Below are 14,081 nucleotides of genomic sequence, written 5' to 3' on the forward strand. Positions count from 1 at the left end.
TGGGACTACAGGCTCCCGCCACCACGCCTGGCTAATTTTTTGTGTTTTTAGTAGAGATGGGGTTATTCACTGTGTTAGCTAGGATGGTCTCGATCTGACCTCATGATCCACCAGTTTTAAGTAATTATTTACAGTGGACTTAAGAAACAAACCAGGCCGGGCATGGTAGCTCACACCTGTAATCCCAGCACTTTGGGAGGCTGAGGAAAATTGCTTGAGGCCAGGAGTTCAAGACCAGCCTGGACAACTCTCTAAAAAAATAAAAAGATTAACCGGGTGCCATGGCGCGCCCCTGTGGTCCCAGCACTGTGGGAAGCTGAGGCAAGAGGACCACTTGAGCCCAGGAGATGGAGGCTGCAATGAGCTGTGATCTCGCCCCTGGCACTCTAGCCTGGGTGACAGAATGAGACCCTGTGTCTTAAAATACATATGTAAGAAAGAAAGAACAAAGAAACGAACTGCCTGATGTCAGGCTAGCTGCCGTTTGACAACCCTGGCCTGGGGTGCTTAAGGATTAGCGAGGGCGAGGATTGAGCGAGTGTGTGTGACTGTGTGCTCATCATGCCCCCCTCAGTGTCTCTCGGGAAGGTCCCTGAGGGAAGGATCTGGTGAAAGAAACATCGCCGCCCAGCCGGGTGGAGCAGGCGTCCACGGCTAGCGGGCCCCGCTGAGGCTGGGGGCTGCAGCTCCGGGTGTCCCTGTGGACGTCGGGCTTGTGGCAAATGGCACTCTGGGAGGAGGGGCCTGTGTGTCCCCCCGAGGATCAGTGACAGACTGACAGAGTTTTGCAGGTTTGAGTCGTAGGTGTGACTTGTTTCAGGAGGTAGGCTGCCGTTTTAAACCAGGGCTTGCAGGATCCGTGTGGGCAGGTTCCCCACCTGCAATGTTTCTGATGGGAACGCTGCGTCTCACTGGGCTCCCTCTCAGTGTCAGTCCATGTCGTCAGTGAGCAACGCTGGGGCACAGGAAATGCAGCTTACAGCATTGTGCTAATGTCTGTAAACGGTGTCTCTGCAGCAGATCCCGTTGTTTATGTCTCCTAGAAAATATCGACTCAGTGTTGACAGTTGCTGTTCCTAGGCTGAAGGGAAGTGCTGCCCGCAGGCATTCAAGTTTGCCCTTCCCAGTTTTCTTTAGAGCTGATAGTATGTCTTAAGATGGTGTGTTGATTTTATTTCAGAACTCTCAGGGTTTGTTTTTTGTTTTTGTTTTTGAGATGGAGTCTTACTCTGTCACCCAGGCTTGAGTGCAGTGGTGGATCTCAGCACAGTCCCCTCTGTGCACACCTGTGCTGAGCCGGCCAGCCTGAGAACCCACCCCCAGGGCTTTCTGATGCCCAGCTCCTATCTCAGCGTCCTGCACAAAGCTGGGTACCAGTTAGTCTGTCTCCTTCCACCAGGCCAGGGGACACACACTCATGTGGCAACTCTCAGAAGCAACTTCCGCCTCCCAGGTTCAAGCGATTCTCATGCCTCAGCCTCCCAAGTAGCTGGGACTACGGATACGTGCCACCACGCCTGGCTAATTTTTGTAGTTTTGCTAGAGACGGGCCATATTGGCCAGGCTGGTCTCCAATTCCTAACCTCAAGTGATCGGCCTGCCCGCCTTGGCCTCCCAGAGTGCTGGGATTACAGGCGTGAGCCACTATGCCTGGCCAGACCCATTTAGTTTTGTTCCGTTTTCAGCTTTACATGAAGATTTTTCAACCATGTTCTCTGAATTATTACTAGATTAGTGCAGACTTTCTGAATAGTAGACTCAAATGACATGGAGAGTAGGACTAAAATCTAAAATCCATTTTTTACCGAAGCATTCAAGAAAAAAAACTGAGCTGTATATTTTCATGTCTACCATATAATATAAATTATATACTGTAAAAGGTAAATGGTATTAAAAGAGAAACTTAGTATAACTTAAGAATCTCACCTAGTTTTTTGTTTTGTTTTTTTTTTTTTTTTTGAGTTGGAGTCTCACTTTGTCACCCAGGCTGGAGTGCACTGAAATCTTGGCTCACTGCAACCTGCGCCTCCTGGGTTCAAGTGATTCTCATGCCTCAGCCTCCCAAGTAGCTGGGATTACAAGCACGTACCACCACGCCTGGCTGATTTTTTGCATTTTTAGTAGAGGAGGGGTTTCACCATATTGACCCCGCTGGCCTCGAACTTCTGACTTCAGGTGATCTGCCTGCCTCTGCCTCCCAAAGTGCTGGGATTACAGGCATGAGCCACCGTGCCCGGCTGGATGTATATATTTGTAAAGAAACCAAAGCCATAGGTTTGAAACCAAAGTTTGCAATCTAAACAGATTCTCTCTACTTTTCCTCTGTTTGTGAACTTGTAAGCTCTCTTGGCCACCAGCAAACACAAGATAAAAGGGAGAGACTTTGTCTGGGTGACAGGCACTCCTGGCCGCCATCTCCTAAGGTGTGTGCCTTTCTAGTGTCGATGGCTCTCCACCCATCCATCCTGCAGAAGCCATCTCGTAGGAGGACCAGCAGGGATCTTCCCACAGTCCCTCTGTGCACACTGTGCTGAGCCGGCCAGCCTGAGAACCCACCCCCAGGGCTTTCTGACACCCAGCTCCTATCTCAGCATCCTGCACAAAGCTGGGTACCAGTTAGTCTGTCTCTTTTTTTTTTTTTTTTTTTTTTTGAGACAGAGTCTCGCTCTGTCGCCCGGGCTGGAGTGCAGTGGCCGGATCTCAGCTCACTGCAAGCTCCGCCTCCCGGATTCACGCCATTCTCCTGCCTCAGCCTCCCGAGTAGCTGGGACTATAGGTGCCCGCCACCTCGCCCGGCTAGTTTTTTGTATTTTTTAGTAGAGACGGGGTTTCACCATGTTAGCCAGGATGGTCTCGATCTCCTGACCTTGTGATCCGCCCGTCTCGGCCTCCCAAAGTGCTGGGATTACAGGCTTGAGCCACCGCGCCCGGCCTAGTCTGTCTCTTTCCACCAGGCCAGGGGACACACACTTGTGAAGAACACTACTCTCACAAGGCCATGCCAGGCGTGACACTCAGGGCAGGGCAGCCAGGGAGACACGGATGCCGGCAGGAGTGTTATGCCTGAAGACAGCACATCTATGCAGAATGTCAACTTCAGATTCTTTCCAGGTTCTTCTGATGCCATCGAAAACATCCTGGGTCCATTTTTCACTTACGGTGTGGTTGCAGATCAGATTATAAATGGAAAACACATCTTCCTTGAGTCTCTCAGACAGGCAACCAAGGCAGCCTCCTCTTCACATAGGAAGGCTCTAATGTTACATTTCGGTTTTAATTAGCAGTGATGTAATGGAGACTGGGAACAGTGTTGTGAAAACGCTGAGTACTCTTTGGCGGCCAGTAGAGCTGGTCTCAGAACCATGCTTTGGCCTGCAGGTGTGCTGGCGAGCTCTGCAAGGGCTGGGGGCTCCCGCCTGCTGGCTAAGTCCCAGCTGTGGGGCTCATCGGTGAACCTTTGCCTTTCATTTAGGGCAGGGTGAACAAATCTTTCGTTTCAGAAATTGATTACCCAGTAGAAAAATAACTGTTCTTTTTAAAAGTTTAAAACATCGGCCCCATCGCTTTACTCCTCAAAATAACCGCAGCTGATGCCTGAGTGCTTGTCACCTGTCAGGCATTGCCTGAGGTGCGCAGTTTCATTTAATCCTTTTTTGACTTCATTTTATTTTATCCTATAATTTAATACTTGGTTTTGTAAAGGGCTAAGGATGAAGTTTAAAATCTTCCTGATCCATGTTGTGGTCTGTTAAGGGGGAAGGAGGGAGTGAATGAGACTGCAGGGTGAGGAGGGGAGTTGGATAACTCTGGGAGCCTCTTACCTGGCAGCAGGCCTGTGGCGCATGTGGGAACCCGCGGAGCACCTGCCTTGGGGACACCGGGGCACATTGTCACAGCCTCTGCTGCCGCTGCCTTGCAAGGTTCTGCCTGGCATGAGCCTGGCCTTTGGCGCTTGTCAGGGTGGGGTTTTTTTCTCAGCTGAGAGATAACGGCCAGGACATTTCCCTTGATCCTGGACAGGTGTCATTAGGCCAGGACTGCATCAGGGTGGGTAAGGCGCCCTGTTTCCTCATTTCAAAGTGTAGGAAATAGAGAAAATGATAGATTCCGCGTGTTTTATACATAGATGCATTTCACCGGGGAACGTAAACTTAAAATTCACGTGATTATAAAAATGAAATCAGTGATGAAGACAGATTAAGGGTCTGTAATCACAGACTCTCCACGTCCGCACTTCCCTCAGCACCTGCTGAACCTGGAGTGTGACCTCTTTCCCTACCATCCCTGTCTTCCTTGCTTTCCTGTTCTCTGGCCTGGCTGTCCTAATGGACTTACTGCTAAATTAGCCCAACATCTGAGCAGGAGTGGGCATCCATAGCATTACTCAGCCCCGTGTCCCCCCACCCAGGGCAGGAGCAGGATTGGGCATCCATAGCATTACTTAGCCCAGTGTCCCCCCACCCGGGGCAGGAGCAGGAGTGGGCGTCTGTAGAAACACTGAGTTAGCCCAGTGTCCCCCCACCCAGGGCAGGAGCAGGAGTGGGCGTCCATAGAAACACTGCGTTAGCCCAGTGTCCCCCCATGGCGGGAGCGGGAGTGGACATTCGTCGAGCCCAGCCTTGGGCTGTTGCTTGGCAGTGCAGGCAGAGCCCATTGTTGCATTGCTGCTGGGTGGGGCTGGGTTCTACAGAGGCTGCCGGACCAGACCTGTGCGCCTCAGGAGCCCAGGCATGGTGTGTAGGGCGAGGGTAGCCTACACTGGATCCAGACCAAGGCCCTGCTCCTGTGCCGGGCTCCTCTGCACATGGATTGAATCTAGATTTAGGTGTTGGTTAAAGTAGGTAGACAAGTGGGAGAGAGAGAGAGTTAAACAGATATTAACTATTATGTGTAACTGATCACAGTTAGTTGTATTTGCAAAAAGCTGTTGAAACGTAAGTTCATAGAACGCCAAACAAGTGTGAATTATACTTGCCGAGCCTGTGTTCTGGGTTGGGTACTGGGCTGGATGTCCCTGGAAAGAACTGAAGAATTTTGAAACGTGTTTTGAAATGCAGAAGTTTCGTCATGCTTGTCGATACTTATGGGTGTAGTACAATTTTTACATGTAAACAGTGGTCTTTATTTCTGTGGTACTTTATTTCAAAGAAAGTAGTATGAATTAAAGTACTTTTGGCTTGGTATATGGAGCTCAGTCATTTGTACAAAAGTATGTTTTGTCCAGGATGTTCTTTTAGTTATATCTTCCTCAGATATTTCAATAGCTGACTACGACTCACTTTGCTACTATGAGGACTTCTTAAAAAGGCAGGGCGTGTGCATGTGAATATTTTTAGCCAGAGGAAGGTGTGAGTCATTCCAAAGAAATCTAGATGACAGCCTGAGAAACAATACACTCACCACTGTCTAACCTAAAAAATAACCTGTTTTTTGGTGAGGAAAAAAGCGTAAATAGTGCCTTAAACTTTTTTATTACTCACCCTGCAGTTTCTTTTCTGATTCCGAGATGCTTGTGAGAGCTTCAGCCATCTAGGAACATGTACGCTGCTGCTTGACTACGGAGTAGCAGGTTGTTCTATTTTAGTTAATAAAATAAAAGCTGATTTCAAAAGACTGAGAACATTTTGACACAGAGGATTTAAAAACATCTTGAAGAGCGCTCTGAGTTTCTCTCAGTGTTTCTTGGAAGGTGCCCCCGTTTTCATGAGTCAGTCACTTTAGGGCTCCCCAGGTCTTTTTCTCAGGCTATATTAGGGGACTAGATACTACAGAAGTGTTCCTGGGCTTGTGACTATGGAAACACTTGTCTCCTCTGTTTAGAAAACACTGCTGCTGGCTGTGTTGCCTGGGAGTTTTGATGGTGACCTGAGTTGAGTTGCATGTAGGCGGCTCAGGTTGACTAAGACAGGACTGCCCTGGATTTCCCGCTCGTTAAACACTCTGCATTTCTTTCCCGCCCTCTGCAGTATGGTTTGAAGTGGTGAACATGGATTTTTCTCGGCTTCACATGTACAGTCCTCCCCAGTGTGTGCCGGAGAACACGGGCTACACGTATGCGCTCAGGTGAGTGTGCACCTGCACGTGGGGGCCTGGCCTTGCAATGCCCACTTGCTGCCGCGGTGGTGTGGACCTTAGCAGGAACTCGATAGTACTGCTGACTGCATGCTGTATTTTGAAGGTGAAAAAAACTGGTAAACTGTATCTTACGGCTTTAGGGTGGTTTTGAAAGCTGCGTTTCCGAATCTGTTTATCCTGGTGACTGGGTGGTTAGTCATCACACATGGCGTGCTGGCTTCAACCCCACCCAGGCGGTGGTGATCTGGAGAAGTCTCTGTGGTGATGGCTGGGGTTTGTGATGTGTATCAGTGGCTTGGTATTTTTGAGTTAACAGAAGTAACCTGGAAAATTATTTCCCGTTTGAAAGGAAGCATCATAGAATAGTGTTGAAGCTCAAGGTTTCAAGAACACAACTTTTGTCTGAGACTGAGTTTTCTGCTTTTACTCATATTCTGATCCACTCAAACCGAGAGACGTTTGAGTCTGAAGAGGTGCTGGCCCTGCCCCTTGTGTTTGCAGTTTACTAGGTAGAAAGGGTGACTGAAACGAAGCTTGCGTTTGATGAAATCAAATCAAGCGCCCAGGGAAAATATACAGCGAGACAGGTCAGGATCTGATCAGCAGGTTGGAAAACCTGTGTGTGTACCAAGCAGATGTTTCAGCGCCAAAGGAAAATATACAATGAGACAGGCCAGGATTTGATCAGCAGGTTGAAAAACTTGTGCACCCAAGCAGATGTTTAAGGCACCAGGAAAATGCTTGTGTAATTTTTTCAGAGGCTTATCTTTTTTTTGGAGACAGAGTCTCACCCTGTCACCCAGGCTGGAGTACAGTGGTGCAATCTCAGCTCACTACAACATTCACCTCCTGGATTCAAGCAATTCTCCTGCCTCAGCTTCTGGAGTAGCTGGGATTACAGACATGCGGCCACCATGCCCGGCTAATTTTTCTGTTTTTAGTAGAAATGGGGTTTCACCATGTTGGCCAGGCTGATCTCAAACTCCTGACCTCAGGTGATCTGCCCGCCTCAGCCTCCCGAAGTGCTGGGATTACAGGCATGAACCACCACGCCCGGTCTCAGTGGCTTATCTTCTAAAGAGTGAAAATGTAATTGAAACTGTAAGAAAATTAGAAAATATTTTAAGAAAAATACTTCTTACCAGCATTAGTCAGATCTCACATTTGATGATTGAGTTTTTAATTCACAATTCTAGGTCACGTCACACTTCCATAGCAACACTCTGTTTTGTAAAAGTCCTGTAGTGGTTAGAACAGAACGGGTAGGCCAGCTCAGGGAGACTGCTCCTTCCTTCAGACCGTGCAGCATGAAACAGTGATTTATGGTCATTTATTGTTGCTTTTCTGACCTATTTTAAATAGAGTTTTAAAAATGCCTGTGTGTATTTCTCTACCTTGGGAGAGCAACACTTAACTTCATTGAAATTCACAGGCTTCCTTCAGTGAGACTTGTGGGCAGACCTCTGTGGCAGCTGGAGTGGGAAATGCAGGGGGAAGGTGGGCAGGGGCTGGCAGGAGTGGTGTAGGCTGGGCTGGGAATTTAGATTCTTGGTGGGCAGGGGCTGGCCGGATGGTGTAGGCTGGGCTGGGAATTTGGACTCTTGGGGACTGGGAACCCCTGAAAGGTTTTAAAGGGGGGATGCTCTCTGAGGTTGCTGCAGGATAGAGGTTGGGGGCTGTTCAGGAGATGGCCGGAGTGCTTTGGGGAGGCCCAGCTCTGGATCAGGACCAGAGGGAAGGACCAGCCGCCTCGCGTGAGTCGAGGCCTGTGGTGCACAGCCGGAGACTGGAGGCAAGGGCCTCAGGGCTGGTCTGGACATCAGTGCCTGGGTCCACCTGGTCCTGGGCTGGCGTCCCGCAACTCTTGCTGCCCCAGCTGACCAGCCTTACACTGGGTCCTTACGCTCTTCTCTTTTTCCTTTCCTTAGGCCTCTGGTAGCCCTGGCCTCTTTTCTGAAAGTTCTCCTTGTCTTTCAGCCCTCCGTGCATAGTCGGAAGGTGGAACGGCTGTTCCTGATGGCTTTCTCTCTCCGTCACTACCCTCACCTTGATTCTTAGCAATTTCAGTAAACACTGAAAAGATCTTCCAGCATCCTGGCTACTCACTTTCTTTAATTAAAATTTTTTTCTCTTTTTGGGGGCCAGGCACAGTGGCTCACGCCTGTAATCCCAGCACTTTGGGAGGTCGAGGTGGGTGGATCACTTGAGGTCAAGAGTTTGAGACCAGCCTGACCAACGTGGTGAAACCCCGTGTCTACTAAAAATACAAAAATTAGCTGGGTGTGGTGGCACGTGCCTATAATCCCAGCTACTTGGGAGGCTGAGGCAGGAGAATCGCTTGAACCTGGGAGGTGGGGGTTGCAGTGAGCCGAGATTGCACCACTGCACTTCAGCCCGGGAGATGGTGTGGGACTCCGTCTCAAAAAAAAAATAATTTTTTTTTTCTCTTTTGGAAAATGACAATATGCACGTTGAGAGAACAGTGACAAGCCTATTTGCCGGTGACTGGCTTCGACAGTGATGCATGCGGGTTCAGTGCTTCAGCTCACGGGTTTCCAGCCCGCTGTCCTGCTGCACCAGTGGCCTGGCACTCTCCCTGCTGGGACAGGGTGGGCCCGAACACTTCCTCCCACGTTCCCCTGGAACTTCACTGGATTATTTAAAGCCAGTCTCTGAAAGATAATGGTATATTTGGCCGGGCATGGTGGCTCACGCCTGTAATCCCAGCACTTTGGGAGGCCGAGGCGGGCGGATCATGAGGTCAGGAGATGAGACCATCCGGGCTAACACGGTTAAACCCCGTCTCTACTAAAAATACAAAAAATTAGCCGGGCGAGGTGGCAGGCGCCTTTAGTCCCAGCTGCTAGCGAGGCTGAGGCAGGAGAATGGCGTGAACCTGGGAGGTGGAGCTTGCAGTGAGCCAAGATCATGCTACTGCTCTCCAGCCTGGGCAACAGAGCGAGACTCCATCTCAAAAAAAAGATAATGATATATTTAAAATAACCCAAATACCACTATCATCCCAGTCATTTAAAGGGGTTCTTAATGTATTTAGTCAGTGTTCCAATATCCCAGATCCTTGAATTTTTTTTCACAATTAATTTTTTTAAAATTAGCCTAAACAGGATCCTCATGTTACATTGGGTGATTTCCCTCTTAAGTCTCAATCTGTAATTCTTGTCAACTGGTAGTTAAGTCTGGAAGTGTGGTCATTTTTTGGTTTATTTCTTTATTGGCGTGACTCTGTGACAGATGGTGTTACGGGATGTAGCTGCCTGTCACCATCTTGAGTCTGTGCTGTCTGGCGTGTCTCCTCTGATAGCACTGAGGCTGATGGATGTTGTCAGCTGAACCCAGCCGCAGTAAAATCCAGCCATTGGCGATGGTGGCCTTGAGCTTCAGGGTCAGAGGAGGATGCTTCCCGGAACCCTCGGACCCAACGTGCTGCCGCCCACGCTCAGATCCAGGGGCGCTGGAGACATGAGGGTCACACCATCCAGCTGCTCATGGGGGTATTGGTTGTGGAAGCCAGAAGAAGAGAGTTTCCAGAAGGGGGGACTTGCCAGCAGGGGCAGATGCTGCTATACGGTCAGGAAGATGGGGTGACTCATCTGTGGAGGTCGGGGGGCCTGGCGGAAGTTGCTTCAAGCCTCCACCAGGCAAGGAGCGAGCGGAGACTGGCCAGCGCTACAACCAGTCGGCTGCTGGGGGAGGTGGAGAGGTGTGGCTCTGAGTGGAAGTTGTTTGCTTTTTACCATGGGGTGAGCCAAGCGTGTGTCTAGATGCTGGTGGTCAGGAGCCAGTAGAGAGAAGCTGAAGATGAAGGAGAACGAGGAAGGGTCTCCTGCAGAGGCAGGAGAAACTCCATCCAGAGCATGCAGGCTTGGCTCGGGATTCCTCTTCCATCGCAGCAGGCAGGAAGGGTGCGTCAGGGTAGAACATGAGTGAACGTATGAGTACATGCATAGGAAGAGATTGAGTATGTGGAATTGGCTCATGGAGGCTGGCAAGGCCCAAGATCTTCAGGTTGAGTTGGCAAGTGGAGACTCAGAGCAGCCGATGGTGTAAGTTCCAGGCCAAGTCCAGAGGCCTGAGACCCAAGAGAACCACGGTATAGTTCCAGTTTGAAGGTGGGCAGGCTCAAGACCCTGGAAGAGCTGATGTTCCGTTTTGAGTCTGAAGGCAGGAAGCAGCTGGCATTCCAGCTCCAGGATGTCCGGCAGGAGGAGCTCCTTCTTACTAAAGCCTTCCTGTTCTGTCCAGGCCTTCAGCTGATTGGAGGGCAGTCTGCTTTCCCAGTGTTTTGATTTTGATTTGAATGTTACTGTCCTCCAGAAACACCCTCACAGATACACTCAGAATAACGTTGGAGCAAATATCTGAGCGCCCAAGGCCCAGTCAAGTTGACACATACAGCTAACCCCTGCAGAGGGAAAGGATGGGCAGGGTCGAGGAGGAGGCAGTTTTCTGATGGCATCTGGCTTCTCTGGGAAGAAAAATGCAGGGCCTTCCCGACAGCGACCCAGAGGTGGAGGGAAGAGATGGTGACGTCAGACATGGGGCCTATGGAGGGGGTCTGAGAAGGCCACGGAGGGCTGGGCACACATGGCCCCCAACACATGGATGGCCTGAGGACCTGGGGACCGCGGATCATGATGCACTCGCACCTGCAACATGGGGGAGCGTGAGAGAAAGCATTCGGGCCCACCCTGTGCCGGCAGGGAGAGTGCCAGGCCACTGGGGCAGCAGGACAGCAGACTGGGGAACCCTTGTGAGCTGAGGCCCCGGTCACAGAGGCTCTGAAGTGCCGGGGCCGGCAGGTTCCGCGGCCGGAAGTACTGGGGCGGGCAGGGGTCCGCGGCCGGAAGAGCGGGGGCCGGCAGGGGTCCGCGGCCGGAAGAGCGGGGACGGGCAGGGGTCCGCGGCCGGAAGCGCTGGGGCGGACAGGGGTCCGCGGCCGGAAGAGCGGGGACGGGCAGGGGTCTGCGATTGGAGTTGGTGTCAGGGCACAGCCGTCACACTCCGTGAGCAGCGGTCTGAAGCACTGAAGTCTCAGACACGTGGACTGTGCACCTTTCGGTCTGGCACACCTGAGCTGAGTTAACCTTGTGTGCCTTTGTTGGGCAGGTGCTGTGGGTCCAGGGATGTTTGGTATCTGTCTCTGGTTTTCAATTGGAGTCCATTTTTTTTCAGTCTCTTGATACAAAGTACATCTAAATAACACATTTTTGAAAGAACAGTGCATAACTAATGAAAGAAAGACATTAAAACCTGATGTTCTTACAGGTGAGATCTCCAGTTTATCTTCAGCGTTTTCATCAGTCTTGTCTCCTTGTTCTGTCACTTAATTCTCTCTCATCCTAGACTGGACACCTCCATTTGAAATTTTGTGTTCCCCCAAACATTGTAGAAAAGGTAAAGTGCTGTAATACCGTAGCCTACTGGGCTGCGTTGTGTCCTGGGATGGTGCTGGGCCAGCATCTGTGTCCTCCTGTCTCCACTGGACACTGGTGTTCTCCTGCAGGGCCCTGGGCACACCTGTCTGTAGGAACCGTGATACGGATGGCGGCTGGGTGGACAGCCTAGGCTGGTGAGCAGAGGTGGCTTGTGACATTCCTGAACTGCACCTGAGCTGTGATGCTGATGAAATCGTGGGTGCTGGGGTTGGAAGGGACCCTGAGCTCATCTGATGCCGTGGATGAGGGGGGCTGGAAGGAACCCTGAGCTTATCTGATGCCGTGATGAGGGGGGCTGGAAGGGACCCTGAGCTCACCTGATGCTGTGGTTGAGTGGCTGAGACTCAGGAGCTTTCCTCACTTGGGTGCCTGCTTTCTGTTGGGACTTGAAATTTTAGTCTTTGAACTCAAAGCCGTGAAATTCCCGGTCCCTCCCGCTCTTCTTCCTTTCCCCAGTCTCTTCCCTCCCTGACATTTAAGCATGGCTGCCCACCTTGATGAGGAGTCTGGTGCTGTGCAGCTCAGGGTGAAGATGCTCTGACTGGCTGTGGTAGCCAGCGTGAAGATCCTCTCATGCTTTTACACGTCTGTGTGTGGATCGGTATGTGGTGGTATTTTGTCATTTATTCTAACATAGGATGGTACTAGGGTTTTTTTGTTGACCAGTGTACCTGGAAGTCTTTCTGTGACCGTGTGCAGGTCTCCCTGTGTTCTCATGGCCCTGCAGCGTTGTGTAGTTGGAATGTGCCCTGGTTCGCCTGCCCGTTCCCCTGTGGGTGGCATCCCCATGCCTGTTCCCCTGCGGGCGGCGTCCCTGTGCCCGTTCTCCTGTGGGTGGCGTCCCCGTGTCTTGCTGCTGGGACAGCACTGCCATGAGCGTCCTTCCACACAGCTTCCTCACCAGCGCCCTTTCTACCCAAACCAGCAAGGGTTCCCAGTTTGTGTTGGAAAGCAGGGATCTCATCTCAACTTCAAACCCAGTAGTTAGATCAAGAGGTTGAGTGGTGGTGGGAGGGTAGAAGTCAAAGAGGTTAACAGATGAATTGAAAGTCGTGATTGTGTTGGTCCATACCTACATAACAAGTTCTGATTTGAAATCAGATTGTTTTCTTAAACTAGCATCACAGTTGTGTAAAATATTCCGCTAGAAACAAACCCTGCTTTAGATGATACTGAAACTCTGTCTAGCTTCATACCCATCGTCAATGTTCAGCATAGCTTAGTGCAGTCTCTCTCTCGTCCCCACCTCAGCCTCTGAATTAAAGAAGAACCTCTTTTTAAATTGTGTATGGCAACTCGAAGCAGTTTGTATTAACTTACTGTTGGTCATGAACGTATGACAGGGTCTTGCTCTGCTACCCAGGCTGGAGTGCAGTGGCACAGTCATAGCTCACTGCAGCCTCAAACTCCCAGGCTCACGCAGTCCTCCTGCCTAGGCCTCCCAAAGTGCTGGAATTGCAGGCGTGAACCCCGTGCCTGGCTCATCTTTTTATTTAATTACATTAATTGAATAATTATATGGAAGGTATTGGAAGTGCCTTTCTTTTGGTCACAGGCTCAAAGCAGTTTTGAATTTGTCTCAAGCCTTTAGATAAATTCTAAATTTAGAAGGGGAGCATTGACGGCTCGGTCACTTGGCCTCGTCTCCTGCGTGGATTCATTTTATATGCACTGGTGTATTGGATTAAATCTCATGTCCGCGTAGTGTTGACTAGGAAACACACTCTGATGTGTTTATAGTGAGGACGTAGGTGAGGACTCAGGGCTCTAGCATATGCCCTCAAGCAGTTCTTAGGGTGAGTTGTAGACGCTAGGTCCCAGCGTCTAGGAATGTGCTGTCCTACGTCTGATGTGAAGGGAAAGTGACTGGGGCAGATGTCAGGAGCCGATGCTGGCTGACCTCTGCCACCATACAGTCCTATCCTGCATCTGATGTGAAGGGCGAGTGGCTGGGGCAGGTGTCAGGAGCTGATGCTGGGTGACCTCTGCCACCATACAGTCCTATCCTGCATCTGATGTGAAGGGAGAGTGGCTGGGGCAGGTGTCAGGAGCCCATGCTGGCTGACCTCTGCCACCATACATTTGCTTTAGAGTGAGGTTGTCACCCAGTAATAGTTGCTCTTGAAAATCCACAATGCATCGCACTCTCAGTTTTGATTTGTTCATTTTGTTTCAGAATGGGGGCTATAAGCACTGCTTTATCTCTGATTAGTTTTTTTCCTTCTAGTTCCAGTTATTCTTCAGATGCTCTGGATTTTGAGACCGAGCACAAATTGGACCCTGTATTTGATTCTCCACGGATGTCCCGCCGTAGTTTGCGCCTGGCCACGACAGCATGTACCCTAGGGGATGGTGAGGCTGTGGGTGCCGACGGTGGTGCTAGCAGTGCTGTCTTCCTCAAGAACCGAGCGGCCAGGTGAGTATCGCCCTCTTCCTCTCTGTCTGATCTCTAACACCAGTTAAAACTGAGCTTCCATACTTTTTGGTCTGTAAAGCCACATCCTGTCTCTTGAGCTTAAGGATATGTGTGTGTGCGCGTGTACAGACACA

At 50.5% G+C, this 14,081-nt stretch overlaps 1 protein-coding gene and 1 long non-coding RNA gene across 11 annotated transcripts in view; both read left to right on the top strand.

Moving 5' to 3' along the window:
* The window catches only part of SUN1 (Sad1 and UNC84 domain containing 1), a 57,609-nt gene that overhangs the window by 9,998 nt on the left and 33,530 nt on the right, over nucleotides 1-14,081 (top strand). For all 10 annotated transcript variants that reach the window (XM_030932397.1, XM_030932399.1, XM_030932402.1 and 7 more), the window contains exons 2-3: nucleotides 5,967-6,063; nucleotides 13,759-13,947. In XM_030932397.1, the coding sequence (XP_030788257.1) occupies nucleotides 5,987-6,063; nucleotides 13,759-13,947 (266 nt within the window). In that variant the 5' untranslated portion in view covers nucleotides 5,967-5,986. The remainder of the gene's footprint in view (nucleotides 1-5,966; nucleotides 6,064-13,758; nucleotides 13,948-14,081) is intronic.
* LOC115898261 lies at nucleotides 11,311-12,117 on the top strand. The gene is made up of 3 exons (XR_004057950.1): nucleotides 11,311-11,490; nucleotides 11,600-11,665; nucleotides 11,988-12,117. It is a non-coding gene; the product is annotated as an uncharacterized LOC115898261 (long non-coding RNA).

Source organism: Rhinopithecus roxellana, chromosome 6, assembly GCF_007565055.1.
Source record: "Rhinopithecus roxellana isolate Shanxi Qingling chromosome 6, ASM756505v1, whole genome shotgun sequence".
Taxonomy (NCBI): domain Eukaryota; kingdom Metazoa; phylum Chordata; class Mammalia; order Primates; family Cercopithecidae; genus Rhinopithecus; species Rhinopithecus roxellana.